We start from the raw sequence: 18,523 nt of genomic DNA on the forward strand, positions 1-18,523 counted from the left end.
ATGTTTCTGGGCCCCAGAGGGAACAGATGGGATTACGTTTAGAGTAGATGACTCTGCTATCATGTTCAGTCCACAATGCTGGGGGGGACATAAACATCAAGGCTAATGGATTCATGGACCTTTTAGCAAAAGTGAACAGGGTCAGGCTGGAGGGAAGTGATTTGCAGCACATAAATGAGTCTGCAAAGCTGAACTGAAAGCTCAAAGTTGAATTTAATTCAAGCTATGGAGATTAATCAACCTTTTCTCCAACCTGTGGGATAGGAGGAAGTGGTTAAGAACACAGGCTTCAGAATTACTCTGTCCATGTTCAAAGTAAGGCTATGACATTTGCCAGCTCTATGACATTTGCCAGCTCTGTGACCTAGGGCCAGATACTCACTCTCTCTCTGTGCCTCAGTTTCTTCATTTGTAGAATGGAAATAATTATAGGCCCTGCCTTATTTAGTTTTGCAAGAATTAAATGATATAACACGGGTAAGGCTGTACAGAGTGCTACCTGGAACATAATAGTAATAGTTGCTAACATTTATTAAATGCTTATTATGCACTAGGGGTCAAAAATATTACACACTACTATTCCTCTTTGTCGTACGGGGTTCGACAGAGTTTCTTCTCAAAGAATTAGATTTGGCTGACAAGAAACTGCAAAGCAGAGAGGCTCCACGCAGAAAAGCATGCATCTGATCACATTGGGGGCTTGTTAAAAACACATTCCTGGGCTTCATCCCCACAGTTTCAGATTCAACAGGATTGTGAGGGTGTCAGTCTGAGAATTTGCATTTCTAACCAGGTCCCATTTGGGGACCAAACTTTGGGATACACTGGCGTAGAGGTTAAGAGGCCGCATTTTGAAGTCAGAAGGATTCAGATTGGAAACTGAGCTCTGGCATTGTATGGCCTTGGGCAAATTACTTTGTCTCTTTAGACTTCAGTTTCCTTGTCTCCAATATAAGTCTAAGAACTAGGCTGTGTGAAGAGTTAAATTAGATGATACTATAGTTAGCGCATAACATGCATTAACTATTATTCCTATTCTTCTGCTAAATTTTGGGCAATATCCTGGTCTTCTCTGTGCCTCTACTTTATTATCTATAAAGTAGACACATTCACTAATCAGTAGTATATGGCAGATGAAGGCACTCAATAAGATAATAGCCTTGAGTCAAACTATTAGTGACCATTCTAGAGATTAAACATGCAGTCCCCTTCTGTAGCACTTTAAACAGGACTTGGAATGTCTTCCTCTTTTTTTTTTTAATATTTATTTGTTTACTTATTTTTTGCTGTGTTGGGTCTTTGTTTTTGCGTGTGGGCTTTCTCTAGTTGTGACAAGCTGGGGCTACTCTTCCCTGTGGCGTGCGGGCTTCTCATTGCGGTGGCTTCTCTTGTTGCAGAACACGGGCTCTAGGCGCACCGGCTTCAGTAGTTGTGGCTCGTGGGCTCTAGAGCACAGGCTCAGTAGTTGTGGCGCATGAGCTTAGTTGCTCCATGGCATGTGGGACCTTCCCAGCCCAGGGATCGAACCCATGTCCCCTGCATTGGCAGGCAGATTCTTAACCACTGCGCCACCAGGGAAGTCCGGAGTGTCTTCCTCCTAAATGAGAAAATCCTCTGCTACTGCAAGGGGTCTAAGACTCCCAATAGAGCCTTCAGATTCTAGCTCTCACCTTTAATTTTACTCCCTCTTTGCCTTCTTCCTCATATTTTTCCACCAAAGCGGAATCATTCATTTTATTTCTCTTGGTCCTGGTTTGCCTTTATTTATTGCTGATGTGTTATCCTTTGCAGGTAGACAGTTGTTTCCTTCCCCAGCCATCTGTCATGAGTCGGGAAGGAACATCTACCTGAGTGAAGACTGCGCCAGGGTTCACTGGAAAGTTCTTTAGGAGTGAAATATGGCTTGAACATTTAATTTATATCTCTTACAAATGGTATTTTCTTTTCTTTTATTTATTTATATTTTTTGCGGTATGCGGGCCTCTCACTGTTGTGGCCTCTCCCGTTGCGGAGCACAGGCTCCGGTCACGCAGGCTCAGTAGCCATGGCTCACGGGCCTAGCCGCTCCGTGGCACGTGGGATCTTTCCAGACCGGGGCACGAACCCGTGTCCCCTGCATCGGCAGGCGGACTCTCAACCACTGCGCCACCAGGGAAGCCCACAAATGGTATTTTCTCATTGAGGTTAGATTTAGGAATGTTCCCAGACTTCTGAACTTTTCCACTTTTAATGCCCTTTGTTTCTATAGTTGTATTGTCAGCTTTTTGGTTCTGATTTTTGTTCTTGTTTTTTACCTTATCTCCTCTGCAAGCCGTAAGACACAGAAACTTCTTAGCCACCAACAGCTTGCAGCAGGGTAGCAGAGACAGGAAACATATTTCATTGCTGGTTCTTTCTTAAAGACTGAAATAGATGCCAAGTTTCTTCCTGGGATCAAGAGCTCCAAAAGCAAAGAGAAAAGCAATTTAATATTAAGACACTTTACACAAAGGTTCTTGCATCATTACAATAAACCCCAGAAAAAAAGGCAAGCTTTACTTAGATCAACAATTCTTTAAAATAATAGTACAATTTTCCGTGGGAGATACTGGGTTAGGGAGATATTTTAGTGAGCATGGCCTTTGGTGAATGTTAACGCCTACACAGAACCATCCCTGCACGGTTTTTCTATGTTACTCAAGCTTGAATTTTACCAGTTAATTTTGTACACGTCTATTATGAATGCTCCTTTTATTGGCAACATTAAAAGCCTTGCCAATTCTTTCAAAATCTAGCGGCAGAACCTCTTCTGGGTTTTAGGTGTTTTGATTTAATTAGCCTTAATAAAAATGTTTTATAATAGTATTACGTTTAAAAAATCATGTTTTCTCCTTTTCTGTTCTATACTATTTCAGCTTTAAGATTGTGACGACTTTTGCTAAAGTATGGCTCTAAATTAACAGTCTGAAACTTGTTTAGCAAATGGATGTCTCCAGACATATGAGATGCAAAAAATGAAAGGAATAATCACACACAATGTTTCAAGTTCCACTGAAGGTTCTGTCTCAGTGTTGGAGATGGCTTCTGCATCCACTGGGTCTGAGAAGCTTTCTTCTTTGTCTATATTTACGTGTAGACAGGTCTTCCCTCACAAGTAATAGGAAAACAAGTTTCAATTCTAGCACTATCCTATTTTGCTGTGTCATTTTAAACTTAGGTCTTGGTTTCCATTATTGTCCATCCCTAAGGTGGCCCTTCCAGCTCTAACATTTTATGGTCGTGGAGGATGTTATCAGCAGAGTTACTAAGTGATTAGTTCATATCATAAGATTCTCTTTTTCTTTAAGAGTAAATTCCATCAAACAAACAGCTACTTTGGAAAAAAAAAAAAAGGGTCACGCCTCATAGGGCAAATTATTTTGCTAACTTAATCTGAATCCAGAAACTGTTTTTCAAAAAAAAAGGATGGCTTTGATTTAATGGTTTTACATGTAAATCTATTGCACATTTTTAAAAAATAAAGATTTCTGTAAGTAAGTTGTAGAAAAATGAAATACTGGAGTTGTGAAGGACACTAATTTTTCAACTTAAATATGAAAAAGACAAAATAATAATTCTGGAAATAGACACAGCAGCTCTTAACTAAACGTCACACCACCCGCTTATATGTGAAGTGCCTCTGAAGGGCTCAGGGGACCCAGCTGTGGCAGCGCCTCTGCGAATACACCAGCACTGTTGGTGATAGATGACATTTTGGTTACTAATGAACTAAAGAACTGAAACCAAGAATTTAGCTGGAGAGAGATAACCAACTCAGCACTCACAGGAACAAAGGTTAAGACAACCATGTTCTTCATGATGATGCCCCAGAAGATTTTTCTCATTTAGAAGCAGTCACTTCTGACCTTTTTCCTGAGCAGACAGATGACAGAAATGGATAAATGAGAAACAGGCAAATAGAAGACAGAACACTTTCCTTCAACAAACAGTTTTATTCCTGTACTAGTGAGAAGGTGTGTAAGACACTATATAGATTTTTTTGACCATAGTTACAAATATGAAAATATATTAAGCAAATACATAACTTAAATAGAAAGACGAAGGAAGTGCTTTCTTCAAATAGAGTTGGTTAGATGCACAATATTGTGGGGAGGTACTACCATAAGAAAAGCATAGAATCATCTACTGCCATTTTAAATAACCAGATTTGCAGAGAAAGCATACATGGTATCAAAAACGTAAAAGTGCTCTATTATAAAACATAATAAGCTCAGTTGCTAGATGTATTTACATTATTTATTTAAGCTTCACACAAATCAAGGAACAGCCAGAAGAGCCTCCATGGACAATAACGTTATTAGATATTGACTACCTAACATCCGAAGTATTGGGCCAGGTGGACATATATACACTACCAAATGTAAAACGGATGGCTAGTGGGAAGCAGCCGCATAGCACAGGGAGATCAGCTCGGTGCTTTGACCATCTGGAGGGGTGGGATAGGGAGGGTGGGAGGGAGACGCAAGAGGGAGGAGATATGGGGATATATGTATATGTATAGCTGATTCACTTTGTTATAAAGCAGAAACTAACACACCATTGTAAAGCAATTATACTCCAATAAAGATGTTAAAACAAAACAAAATTAAAAAAAAACAAAGTATTGGGTCAGGAGCAATTTCCCCTCAAAAGAAGTGTATGTTGAATGTCTATGAGCTGTGCACTAATTTCTATAAGGCAGGAGTAGAAATGAGTTTAAAGACTTGGTTCTTGTCATCGCAGAGTTTATAAGCCTGATGGGTCCCACCTGGGAAACCAGAGATTAAGGACTCTTCAGGTAAGAATATTGGTGTACCTGGTTGTTAGTGTGGCTGAGATTAGGAGATTTCACGAAGGCCACTGTAGACTCTCCCAGTAGCTCACAGGGGAACACCACCCAACTCTAGGGCATACTCCTAAAGCCACAGTTGCATCTGCTCCTTTCTTTTTGGGATGCTTACCTGCTCACTCAGCTATGAAAACACAACATCTCAAACATAACAAAAAGCTTGCTCTTAGGATGAAGATAGTTTTTCTTAAAAGCAATTACTTAAGGCAGAAAGCAGCCATAACTAAACTCTCTTGTGAATATTCTAGAAGGAACATGTTACATTTGTCTGATATTATTCACCATTTTCAACAACTTATTTTGGTATCTTACATAAGATCATGTACAGTGGCATATAGGTTATAAAAATAATCTTTGGTAACTCTGTTAATAGATCTTTTTATTTCTATTACATAAACCTTTATTTTAAGAGCATTCACCAACAATTTTCTTATTTCATGAATGCAACTATATAGACAACCTTTAAAAAAATAAAATGCCTCATTTTTGTTGCATACATTTATTCCTAGGGAGCCTCCCTATAAGAAGAGTATTCTTTTAGTCAGAAATATTTCCATTGCTAGAAACATTTTTAGAACAGAACAGATTTTTGCTATTATCATGGCTGCATTAAATGTTACCCTGCATTTTAACTAAAATGGCCAAACATTTTCAAAGGCATCAGCCACTACAAGAATCTAAGCTAGTGTGTTCAGAATTCCAAACTCAGTTTCATCAAACACCTGGTCAATTCACAAAACTAAATGAATCAATTCAATTGCTTAATCAGCTAAATCATCTGGCCAGCATAGTCAAAGCGAACCACCCCCCCCCAAAGGATAATACGCCCTAATAGAAGCATTTGACATCTCCAAAGAACAGTCTGGACATACAGAAGGGATGGCATTTCCTCCTCCTGATGGTGTCTGCTTAGAGCCCCCTTTTCAAATATTTTTCCTTCTTTACATCATTTCACTCATTTTCTGCAGTCACGGTTTATAGATTTTTTTTCCCTTGATGTGAAACAATCTTTGAATACTTGATATGATTTGAAATCTCAGGTTAAAAATACTCAGAACCTTAACAGCGCATTTGGGCTGATAACAGCCTTTTCCACTCTGTCTCTTCAGAAATGAGGTACTATTGAATCCTTGCTCACAGCCACTTTGGGGAGGATCAGCCATTCCTGCTTGCCACTGTGTCTTGATGATCAATTACTTTCATTTCTTCAGCGAAATGGAACCTGGAAAGTCCTTGAACTGCTACCTCAAACAAGCAGCTTATTACCTATTTCTTCTTCCCACCAGGGCAGGTTTGGTCTGGCTTACATGTGTGAACTAAAACTCTAGAGCACCCCAGAGTTGGGGCTCAGATTTTATCACTCACTGTCATCCAGATCTGGCAGGTTTATGATTCCAGGATTCCAACCTTAGAGACGCAGAAAGCTAAGTGAATGAGAATTTAGTATATATACGGCTGATAGCTTTCTTGCAAGAAGTAAGGAGAGTGTTTAAATACAAGAACCTAGATCCTGAGACACTAAGAGAATCAGAGTGTGAAGTACAACATGTGAAGTCTAATTTTGTATTGCTGGACATCTGCTTAGTGGTTTCATATTATTTTCACATGTCATGTTGGGCTTTCTTCCAAGATGTAATAAAATTAATTAAAGACCCTCCCAAATAAAACTGTCCCCAATATGCCGTGTGCTGTGGCCATTTTAGTGTTTAAAAGTGAAATCATCATCATCTCTTCTATAATGTGGAGCCTGAAAAGACTATGAAATACCAAAGGGTATGAGGAGATAAGATGAACAGAAAATAAAATCACCTTCTACTAGGAAAGCAAACACATTCAAAAGGGAGAAGGGGAAGAGTAGTGAAAAAGAGGGACTCAGAAGTGTTAAGGGCTGGTGAATTATTTAGGACAAGTATGTGCAGAGCCAGACAGGAAGATGAGCCTTAGAAAAATCTGATTCAAGAGCTGAAAAACTGGCTGCTATCCAGAGAAAACAGAATAATACGAAATTGATTTAATGAGTAGAGATTAAAGGAGTTAATTATAAAGAACTTGGATAAATAATTATTAAGATGCAAGACGGGACCCTTCTGACATTTGATAGCTCAATAACACTTTGAAGGCTTGATGATTAAAGTGTACCGCACAGGTGCACTGCCAGGATGCCCACCGCGACAGGAAACGGAGTGTTTACCAAGACATAACACATCATGGGATTAAATTAAAATACATCCAATTGAGCTGAATGTCAAGGAAACCTTTTTTTCCTCCTCCTAAATTTAATAAATAGATCAACTAGATTATGTATTTAGTCTTTGGTGGTGGTGGAAGGGAAGATAGTGAAATATTTGTTGCTAAGGAGATTTAAAATTAGACAGGTGGAGGGTAGGAATAAATATGTCCTGCATTAGACCAGAAGAACATACAGTTTTCCCTTGTCACGTCCATTTTTATGACTCCGATTCCACCCCAGATATGCCAGGGTATTTACTTTTACAGACGTGTAGGTTTTTTATGGTTTGAATTCTTGATCTGTTCAATTAATTGCTTTCTCTTTTTGGTCCAGCGATTTGCTAGAGAAGCAGCATCAGCTCTTGCCAGTGTGTGGTCCGCGGAAGGCTGCCGCTGCCCTGGTGCTCGGTAACCTCACTGCCTCACTGAGGCCCTCTTTCAGGCTTAACTGAAAATAGTAACAATAACCCCAGCATTATTACTGTGATGCTTTCTCTGTATTAAGTAGAAATGTGTAGTTTCTAGGACAGTGCCTAGCAAGTTGCAGGCACTAAAACTTTTCTGAATAAATGAAAAGCCAAAAATGAATTTCTTTCCATGTCTGAATGTGCTTTGTGCCCAGTGACGTTAGCTTAAAATTCTGTTTTTCTAAATTTCTTGCTTTTTCTTATTAATACAGGGAAAGTTATTCCTAACAGACACCACATCTCATAAATCTCCGACCTTTATTTTCTCCCTGGTGGTACCGCTGCCACACTCACATGTATGTTGTTCCTTTTCATTTCTAGAAGAGCCACCTGGTTTCCCGAAACAGGGTCAGAGACTAACACTGTCATTTCACAAGGGCATTGAGCACAATGATACTGTGAAAACTTGGAATCCTCTTCGCATTCATTCTTATAAAGTTTTTTCCTGTTTCCATAAACTTCAAAGAGCCCTGGAAATTTTTCCAGTTTGGGTGGAGCTTTACTTAACTATAAATAACTCTTTTAGGAATATTTAATGATTTTCCATTACTATGCCAAGGACACCCATTATATTACTTATGGGACTCTATAGTATATAGCAAAAATACACATTTTGAAAAGAAATGTACTCTTTCTGCAAATGAAGCTGTGAGATCAACAACCTTGATTTCTAATTCTTAAGTTTATTTCAGAGAAATTTGTAGTGAGAAAAAGGCAAACATTCCTGACTCATCTCTCAGGTAGCCATGAGGATAACCGTGCAGATGCCTGTCAAATTCTCTTCAGGAAGACCCTCGGAACTGGACCTTGGGGAGGGCAATGCCCACTTTCTGACTCACTGAAATTTGTTATAGTCAAAATAGGCACACACACTGAAGATCAACTTGGTAGAGTACGTAGTGCTTTTTATATTAAATGCAACTGAAGGTGTCCACCCTATATTGTGACCTCAATGACTTACTAAAAAAGGCTTTTGGAAAATTTTATACTAAGCACCACTGAATTTTTGTGTTTTTTAAATTAACGATATATGATGTTTGAGGACATTTCTATAGATATTGATGTTAGGCCCTTTGATCAGGAGTATAATATGCCACCGCAATATTCTTTTAATGGGAAAACCAAGTATGACGGGTGCAATTTTGACTTTTCCAGGAATGCAGCCCCCAAGAAATGAGACAAAGACGAGCACGTGTCCCGTGGGCGACACACACATCCCAGTGTGGGATGCGGGTTCGCACAGCACACCGTGGATGCAGTGAAACAGTTTCCCATCACTATGGATGGCACTCTGCATGTTGACTAGGTTTCCAGTCAGGAGGGCAGATGGCATGCTTCTTCATATGGGGAATTCATCACTTCTGTTTGGGTCATTCTCTCTCAGAACCCTCAGCCCTGCAGCCTGGACTTGCTCAGCAAGTTACGTGGCCCCTGAGCTGACCACGTTGGCTTGAACCTCAGGCAGGAGAAAGGGGAGAGACTAACGACCTGAGGAACAACCACCGATGTAACCTTTGGTGCTGCTTAATCGCGTCTCCCCGGTCCTTTCTTTTGATTGTTATGTTTGCCAAATCGCATTTGGATCATCTTTGGATCCCAAGATTCATGGGACGGCAGTGCAGCCAAGCCCGCTGTACTCCCTGCTCTGTCCAGCCCTGCCCTTTATCCTGTCCAGTAAGGATTAAAACGGGTAAAAACCACGGCCCCACCACAGCAAGCACCTGCGTACACTTTTTACCAGTCGTCCTGTGATACAGGTTGAATTAGTTTATGTAGAACAAGCCATGAACACTTTAGTGTGGAAAAATAGTATTATATAAAGCTTAATATTAAACATTATGAAAAAATACATATTTACAGAAGAAACTACAAAATACAACTATGTACAATAATATCTGTTACCTTTAAATTACATAAATTCTTTAAAATTCTCCAGATTAATAAATTATACATAGTATCAACAGAAATAGCTGGCACCTCTGTAGGGCATGAAGCAAGTTTTTAAAAAGAAATCACACAGTGAATAGTTTTGATCCAGGAGATCTCCGGGTGCATTCTCAATGCCTTGAATAACCCGCATCTGAAAGGAAGGACACCAGAATTAGAGGCTGTAGCAGGGTGTGTCACAGTTGTTTCTTCTGTGTATGAAAATGACAAATGGCAAAGACTCACAGAAACGACGGAAACTCAATATGGTTTAGGATGAGACCATCCCAGGTCATTGCATTCAGAACCATAGATTACTAGAACTGGAAAGGACTACTGATTGCAGTCTATCCCCTCTGGTTTTACAGGTGAGCCCACAGACCCAGAGAGGCACAGAAACTCACTCAGGGTTACACGGCTTGTGAATGCTAGTTAGTTCCAGAGCTGTTCCTGAATCCTAATTTTCAGATGCCTGAAGCGAACCATACCATAGTTAGCTTCTTTCAGGAGCACTCAGGATCACACTAAAAAAAGACTCTTAAACAAGTCAAAACAATACAAAGGAACCTCCAAGATCCTCCAGAGCCCCCTCCATCCTGGAGCTTCTTAAAGAATCTGCCACGCAAAAACCTCAGTTTACTATACAGATAAATTAGGGGGTAATTATTTACAAAACAAAAGGATGATCTGATTTACAAAGAACTCCCTTCAAGTAGCAGCCCTCTTATGTATGGGTGCTTTACAGGTTATTAACTATTTAACATACTGGCTAGATGGGTGGGTATAGAGGGTGCAGAGAACTAAATAAAACTGAAGAGCATTTAGAAATGGTGATAAAAGAGCTCTAAAATAATGTTTGTCTCCCCCCCACAAAAAATAAATCTATAGGTGGATATTGGTCCGTGTGGCAAGAAACTGAAACTTATGACAACAGCTACATGAGTGAACATCTTGAAGTGAGCACTCCAGCCCCAGTCAAGCCTTCCGATGACTGTAGCCCTGGCCAATGTCTTGACTGCAACCTCATGAGAGACCCTGGGCCAGATCCATTCAGCTAAGCCCCTCCCAAATTCCTGGTCTACAGAAACTATGAGATAATAAACATAGAGGTAAGCTGCTAAGTTTTGGTGTAATTTGTTAGCTGGTAATAAATAATACAATGTAACTTCAAATTTGCAATTAGCCAATGTGCTAAATTAGATCTTAATGATGGTCCTGAGTAGGAAAAGGCAGACCCTTCATGTGTCAATTAACTATTGTCTGATCAAAGCAGTGCCTTACAAAGTTTATACATATTTTTTACTGAATTTGTCATTTAAAAAATGTAACGTGCTTGTTCTAGGAAATTTAGAAGAAACATAAAATGGAAGAAAACTCATATATTATTTTACTGCTCAGAGAAATTTATTTAGTATTGTGGTATATTTCTTTCCAGTCTTTTCTTTTCCCCTTATGTGTTATTTTTGTTTGTTTTACGTTCTTCGTTTCTTACTTAACTTATTTATGAGAATATCTATACTATTATAATATCTTTAAAAATATAATTCTTAATGACTGCATCGTGTTCTACTCAGTGGACGCACTGTGGTGTACTTAGTCCTCCACTGTTAAACATTTAGATTTTTTCACTCAGACCTTTAACTATGAAAAGCTTCATACATAAAGCTTTTGCAGTACTTAGGGTGGCAGTAGAAATACTGGGTGAAAAGAACCTATTAAGGACCTTGATACATGTGGCCAAGTTCTTCTCCAAAGGGATTGTACAATTTGAACTCCCAGTTGCTATTTCAAAGCATCCTCCTTAGCACTGAGCCTTATCCCTTAGAAATGTTAAGCCGAGTCCTGAGTAGAGGGCACCCCAGGCCTCGGAAGAGATACCACGTGAAATCTGTGCTCCACTATGGGGGCTCTCCTCCCCACTCTGCCTCTCTTCCCTGTTGCCACTTTGTGAGGGCATTTCCCTCAAGCCTTTGGGCAGAAGAAGAGATGCGCGGTGCACGTTGGAAAAGCTTGAGGTTTTTAATGGTTTCCAGATCCACTGTATTTTGATAAATAAACATAAATTAGTGAAGTAAGCTCCTACCTCTGTGATACTCTGGATTCACATTTTCGTAGATTGGAAACAAGGGGTTTTCTTGTTCACTCCGTAGCTTCCTTGCTCTGAGAACATCTCTTACACACTGATGTAGGTATACATACTGACACTATGAAAAAGCAGAAGACATGTCAGAGGAAGGCAAATTTTCAAGCATAAGAAAGACACGGGGGGGCTTCCTTGGTGGCGCAGTGGTTAAGAATCCGCTTGCCAATGCAGGGTACATGGGTTCGAGCCCTGGTCCGGGAAAATCCCACATGCCGCGGAGCAACTAAGCCCGTGCGCCACAACTACTGAGCCTGCGTGCCTAGAGCCCATGCTCTGCAACAAGAGAAGCCACCGCAATGGGAAGCCCGCGCACCACAATGAAGAGTAGCCCCCACTCACCACAACTGGAGAAAGCCCGTGTGCAGCAAGGAAGACCCAATGTAACCAAAAATAAATAAAATAAAATAAATTAAAAAAAAAAAAGTAAGACAAGGGAGTCTCACCAAACCTCAACAGTAATGGGATTCTATATGGTTAGCAAATTTCTTGATCATCCCTTCACTAATGGTCTCTAGTATGTAGAAGAGTGACTGCTTTCTATTACCACAGAGGATAGAATAATGATAATGGGCAGAGAGGTGGTGTTTATTCATGTTTTTTTCTGGACGTGCGTATTTAGAGTATGTTCTGTGAGGGCCTACAACTATGTCTGGCCACAGTAGGTCCTCCACAAATAGTTATTAAATGTACAAATGAATGCCAAAAACTGTGCAATGCATTTTACATAAATTATCTCCTTTGATTATTTTGACAGCCTCATATAGCAGATATAATCATCCATGTGAGTGGAGACTCAGAGAAGTTAAGTTACTGCTTCAAGGTCACATAGCTGAGAAATGGGACCCTAGGATTTAATCCTGGGTGTGTGAGCCCAAACTTCACGTCTTTTTCACTACACCAGTTTTCTTAGATGAAACCTAATGTCATTGCATTGTTGAATGAGAAAATCATTTCACTGCATACTGTGCTATTTCATTCCCTTTTGAGGGGGAGTATGGTGAGAAAAAGGAGGTGTATACAATAGGTGTGTACATCTTGGTTCTCTCAGCATCTGAGTCTGACTCATGGAAGAATCTCAAATATGTTGGCTGACTGCAGAAAACCACAGAGGCTTACACAGTGAGGACAGACCCACCTGTCAGCTATCTGGAAGCTACTTTTTTTTTTTTTTTTGCTGTCCCTTTGGAGAAGGTTGTGCTCTCCTTTGTGCAGCTTTTCTTTATTTTGGGAAATGCTTAAATTCTTTACAAATAGAATGATATTTTTATGCATGGTCTGCCGATGATGGCTCTGCTTCAAGAGATGAGAATTCTTTTAGTTCAAATTTCTAAAGCTGCTTCGACACCTCTCCTTGGGTCAGAATTTGAGCGAAGAGTTAACCAGATGTAATGTTTAAAATGAGTTATAAAGAACAAGACAAAACTAAATTTCAGCCAAATTTTAAGCTATGAAATCTGGTCACATATCAGAGTTATTTTCATAAAAAGAGTCATGGACACTAATTCAGCACACTCTCATTTCGACCTGTATGAAAACAAGTCTATCCTGAATTTTTGAAGCAAGTATTGTAAGCAGAATCTAAATATAATTATGTGTTTGTGTGAGAAAGTGACAAATTTTGTGTTGCTTTGAAGCCTTATCAGACTCTCCTAGATTGGAAAAGCAATTTCTGTCTCCTCTGAATGTCTGTGTGGCCCATTTACCAGGGCATAGTGATATGGGTCTGGTCGTTGCTGACCTAAGTCACCACTTGGGTGCAGAAGCATCGCGCGTCTTGTCTGTGGTTTAGAAACTAACTACTTTGAAATAGAAACAAGTATAGAAGAGTCAGTGTTTTGGTGACCAAAAGGACACCACAAAGACCTCCACTGACAACAGAAGCTCAGCCATAGGCGGCCAAACTTGTGCATTGGGTCCCCTTCCTTACTACCAACCGAGCTGTCTAATAAGGGAATGAATGTCTGTGTAACCTTAGTGCTCAGCCTTGGGCTCCCTCAGTGACACAGCACTGCTCAGATGAGAGACCCTGGGCTCGCAGTCTGCCACCAGCTGGCCTAGATGGGGATCTCAGTTTCCCCATCTATAAAACAAGGAGAGCAAGGTCTCTTCTACAGCTAACATCTTTTGACTATTAATGGTTTGTATTAGACTTTGTATTGCTGTCAATTAGATGGATATTGAAAAACATTACTAGACACTATGTTTAAGGTGATCCATGTGGTCAGCTTTGGAGTATTATCAAGGTTTGAGACACAAAGGGAGACTATAAAATCTTACCTCATCAATGATCTTTAAAAGTGGACAAGTATTTATTTTTATGGGTTGACACTAGGCATTGCCCCTGGCTGCATGGTCATCTACTCATTGGACCTCATCATATAGGTCTGGTATAATCATTAGATTAGGATATTTCAAAGAAATCAATCAATCATAAGTGAGGCCTGTGTTAATATTAATAACTATTCTCTGCATTTCTGCTCAGAAACCGCGCTCACTTGTTATGAGTGTTTTATGACACCTTGATCTTGAAAATTCAAGAAGAGTACTCTCCTGAAAATGGTTTTTAGTATAGGCAATCATTTTTGTCATCTTGAAAACAATCTACCAAATTATAGACTGACACTTCCCTGTTTTCTCCCATCCAAAGTATAATTCATATTTTCAATTCTACTGGGATACTAAATGAGTTTGAGAACTTAGAGTTTGGCTGTGAATGAGCTCTCGTACCTCTATGCTACGTCTTATTAATAAATTCTTCAACAGTGATCCACCCTGGGCTTTGAAACCAGTTAAAATTCATTAATTTGCCTTGTCTTAAATATAAATTCTTCTTTTCCCTACAGAATACCCCTTTGAAAATGATTACTACTAAAACCTTCAGATTGTTAATGTGCTTCCCACTTTCTTCTTTTCTTGTGAATTCCTTTATTCCTTATTCACATTTCATCTCTCTTCTTTGTTCTTGGATCTTTAAATCTTAAAGGCAGTTACAATACTTGACCTAGTAATAATGGTAGTTCATGTTCTTCAGTCAAATACTGGGTCTATCCTACTGGTAAGGGCAATACATTGATGGTTTCTTTTGGAAAACATACAGTCAAATCGGAGTACAAGAAAGCATTAAACTTTAGAATCAAAATCTACCCTGAATTTCTCCCTGGCTTGTGCTTTATTAAAACTTTCCTTTATTATTATTATTTTTTTGTTGTGCTTCTCTCTCTCTCTCTCTTTTTTAAACATCTTTATTGGAGTATAATTGCTTTACAATGGTGTGTTAGTTTCTGCTGTACAACAAAGTGAATCAGCTATATGTATACCTATATCCCCATATCCCTTCCCTCTTGTGCCTCCCTCCCACCCTCCCTATCCCACCCCTCTAGGTGGTCACAAAGCACCGAGCTGATCTCCCTGTGCTATGCGGCTGCTTCCCACTAGCTATCTATTTTACATTTGGTAGTGTGTATATGTCCATGCCACTCTCCCACTTCGTCCCAGCTTACCTTTCCCCCTCCCCGTGTCCTCAAGTCCATTCTGTACGACTGTGTCTTTATTCCTGTTCTGCCCCTAGGTCCATAAGAACCATTTTTTTTTAGATTCCATATATATGTGTTAGCATATAGTATTTGTTTTTCTCTTTCTGACTTACTTCACTCTGTATGACAGACTCTAGGTCCATCCACCTCACTACAAATAACTCAATTTCGTTTCTTTTTATGGCTGAGTAATATTCCATTGTATATATGTGCCACATCTTCCTTATCCATTCATCTGTCAATGGGCACTTAGGTTGCTTCCATGTCCTGGCTGTTGTAAATAGTGCTGCAATGAACATTGTGGTACATGTCTCTTTTTGAATTATGGTTTTCTCAAGGTATATGCCCAGTAGTAGGATTGCTGGGTCATATGGCAGTTCTATTTTTAGTTTTTTAAGGAATCTCCATACTGTTCTCCATAGTGGCTGTATCAATTTACATTCCCACCAACAGTGCAAGAGGGTTCCCTTTTCTCCACACCCTCTCCGCCATTTATTGTTTGTAGACTTTTTGATAATGGCCATACTGACTGGTGTGAGGTGATACCTCATTGTCCCACTTTATTCTTAATGAAAAGTAGATAAAGTCTAATGTATGAACTTCACATCATAAAAGATCATTTTTCCTATGTCCAGCCAGCTGGTGAAGCCTTAGTTCCATTCAACTTCACCAATAGCTGTAGTACGAGATAATATTTATAGGATTGTACTTATAGCCTTTCATGGTCTCTGAATGCACAGTTTAGCAGAGGGGCAGGTATGTGGACAAATAACTATAGAGTGATAAACGTAAGACAGAACTGTTTATAAAGCTTCATACATGAGAAGAAGCCATCAGGTTCACTTTGGAGGGAGGAAAATATGGAGCTAGAGAGAAAAAGCGACATTTGTTAAGAATTTGAGCAAAGAAATAGGATATTCCAAATGATGTAAATAACACAAAAGTTCAAATATATTCTGAAAGCTGTGAGGAGTCTAGTGTAGTTAAAATGTAGGGTGCATAGGTCATGGGAAACTCCAGGACAATCCCCCAAATGAGCACTGAGTCCCATAACATCCCACTGTTTCCTCCTCGTGGGAAGCAGATGAGATAGATGGACAGTTACTATCACCTATTGTTCTTTAACAAGTTATTGCTCCGTCTGAGTGTCTCTCTCAGAGTCAGGCTGCAAACATGCCCCAAGCCAGGCTAAAAGAAGGAGGGACACACTCAGCAGCTAAAAGAAGGAGGGACACACTCGCAAACTCCCTGTCTAATGCCTCCTTGTTTAGAAACCTTTGCTCTTTAATATATTTATCAAAACTTGTGAAGCCCTGCACCCCTTTGTCTCTCAAATAACGTAGAATAAAGTTGAGGTTGACTCTCTCTGCGGACCCAGAAAAGTAATACAGGGGATGTCAGAATGTCCTTTTTCCTTTGCTGGAACCATCACCCACAAGGGCTCAGCTGTGGATCGCACCCCTTTGCACTCACTCTCAGAACCAAGTGAGCGGTGCCGGTTCTGAGCATCTAAGACTGTAGAAGGAGCCCACCTTCAGCAGAGCCTTCAAGCAAGACAGATAATATCTGGATATTGTTTGGGATTTTGTTTGATAAAGGAAAAGGAAAGAGAAAATTTCTATCTTATTGCAATCTTTATTCAGCATGATCAAAAGAATTGTTGATTCTGGCCCAGAGAGGGAAGCCTTCCTTAATTTTGACAGACCCTAAAACAGTGGGGATGGGTGGCGTTATGACGTGAAACTGGGGAAATAAGTTGGAACCAGGCTACGAAGAGCTTGAGCTTCATTTTAAAGCAATGAAGAGCTTTCCACGATTTTTATGCAGGGAGTTGACACAGCGAGAGAGCACTTTGGTGGTGGCAGTGGTGATGGAGCTGTTAGGGCAGAAGCTAGAGGCAGGAGAGCCACAAGGAGGCTACTGCGAAGGCCCGCTGGGAGTTAGTGAAGAGCTGGGCAAAGGCAGGGGTGAGAGACTAGAACAAGGAGAAAGATGCTTGGTAGAATGTACAGGGCTTAGTCACTGCTCGGATGTAACTATGGGAACTGCGGGAACAGAAGTCAGATCCCCAACCAGGGATCAAACCTGGGCCCCCTGCAATGGAAGCACGGAGTCCTAACCACTGGACCGCCAGGGAAGTCCCTGTTGTTTACGTTTTTAAAGAAAGATAATGAGTTCGGTTTTGAGGGTTTTGAGTTGGAGATGAGATGACTGTAAAGCTTCCTGGTGGAACTGCCCAGGAGGCAGGTACTCAGGTGAATGCTGGGGAAGGAGAATGAGATTTGGGAGATGTGAGCACCTACGTGGTTCCCAAAGCCACGGGAGTGGAGGACATCACAAAGAATGAAGATGGAGAGAAAGAAGAGCTGTGCCTTGAGGACAGACCCTTGGGAACTCGAACACTGAAAAGGCAGGCTGAAGAACAAGAACCATAGACTCCACAGAGGTTAGGAGGAGAAGGGGAAGAGAACAGGGGAAAGAGGAGTTATGTCCAAGGAGGAGGGAGAGCTTTGGCATATCGTGTTGCCCCTGCCCTGGAAGTTAGCCAGTGATATTTACAGTAGGGGGTGCCTGCTCTTTGCCAAAATGCATCTCCAGAGTTCTGAGCAGGTGTACAGAAGTGATACATGGCCCAAGAAGCTCTGACAATAACCAGGGAGCCTGAACCCCACCCCCCGCCACACACACACCCCTTGCGATTATTTATAATGTGATAATCTCCTCTTCTCCAAATTACAAATTAAGTATGGTTTGAGTTTGTGAAAATGAAAACAAATTAGTAATGGAACATTGATGCTGACTTTTTAGCAGCATAATTGTAGGATATTTGTTCATTCATTTAATAGATTAAAAAACTATTGAGGTTAGGGCAAAGGAAAACAAGTTCCTACCCTCTAGGAACTTGCAGTCTTATGGAAAAAGCTGAAGGAAAACAATTATGATATAGTGTGATATAATTCTACAACCCTTAATTAAAGAACAGAGCCAGACAGTGGTCACCAGTGGCTGCCAAAACCGTTAAGTGAAAGGCTGATGGGAAACGTTACAGTGGATGACCATTGTCATTTCATCAGCATGGAGAAGAGACACAGACAGGAACTGCCTCCTGATATGATGCAACAGGAAGTACTCAGCACCACCCACGAAGCATGTGGTGGTAAAAAGGAACCCAGACTTCATGAAGTCTCTAGATCTAATGACCCACTGACAAAAATTATGGGAAATAGAGGAATACATTACCTTACGTTATGAAAAATGGAATACATTATGAGGAAGCAGTCAGCCACATTCAGAACGTGGGAAAATCTATGGAAAATGAACTGATTTCTTTAACAAATAAATGGCACAGAAAACAAAT

General features: G+C 40.3%; 1 protein-coding gene across 4 annotated transcripts in view; it reads right to left on the reverse strand.

The window, feature by feature from the left end:
* Positions 1–3,958: 3,958 nt before the first annotated feature.
* The window catches only part of PTPRB (protein tyrosine phosphatase receptor type B), a 117,669-nt gene continuing 103,104 nt past the window's right edge, over positions 3,959–18,523 (reverse strand). For all 4 annotated transcript variants that reach the window (XM_060025236.1, XM_060025234.1, XM_060025235.1 and 1 more), the window contains 2 exons: positions 11,573–11,693; positions 3,959–9,643 (listed from right to left, as the gene is read on the reverse strand). In XM_060025236.1, the coding sequence (XP_059881219.1) occupies positions 9,621–9,643; positions 11,573–11,693 (144 nt within the window). In that variant the 3' untranslated portion in view covers positions 3,959–9,620. The remainder of the gene's footprint in view (positions 9,644–11,572; positions 11,694–18,523) is intronic.

Source organism: Delphinus delphis, chromosome 11, assembly GCF_949987515.2.
Source record: "Delphinus delphis chromosome 11, mDelDel1.2, whole genome shotgun sequence".
Lineage (NCBI taxonomy): Eukaryota > Metazoa > Chordata > Mammalia > Artiodactyla > Delphinidae > Delphinus > Delphinus delphis.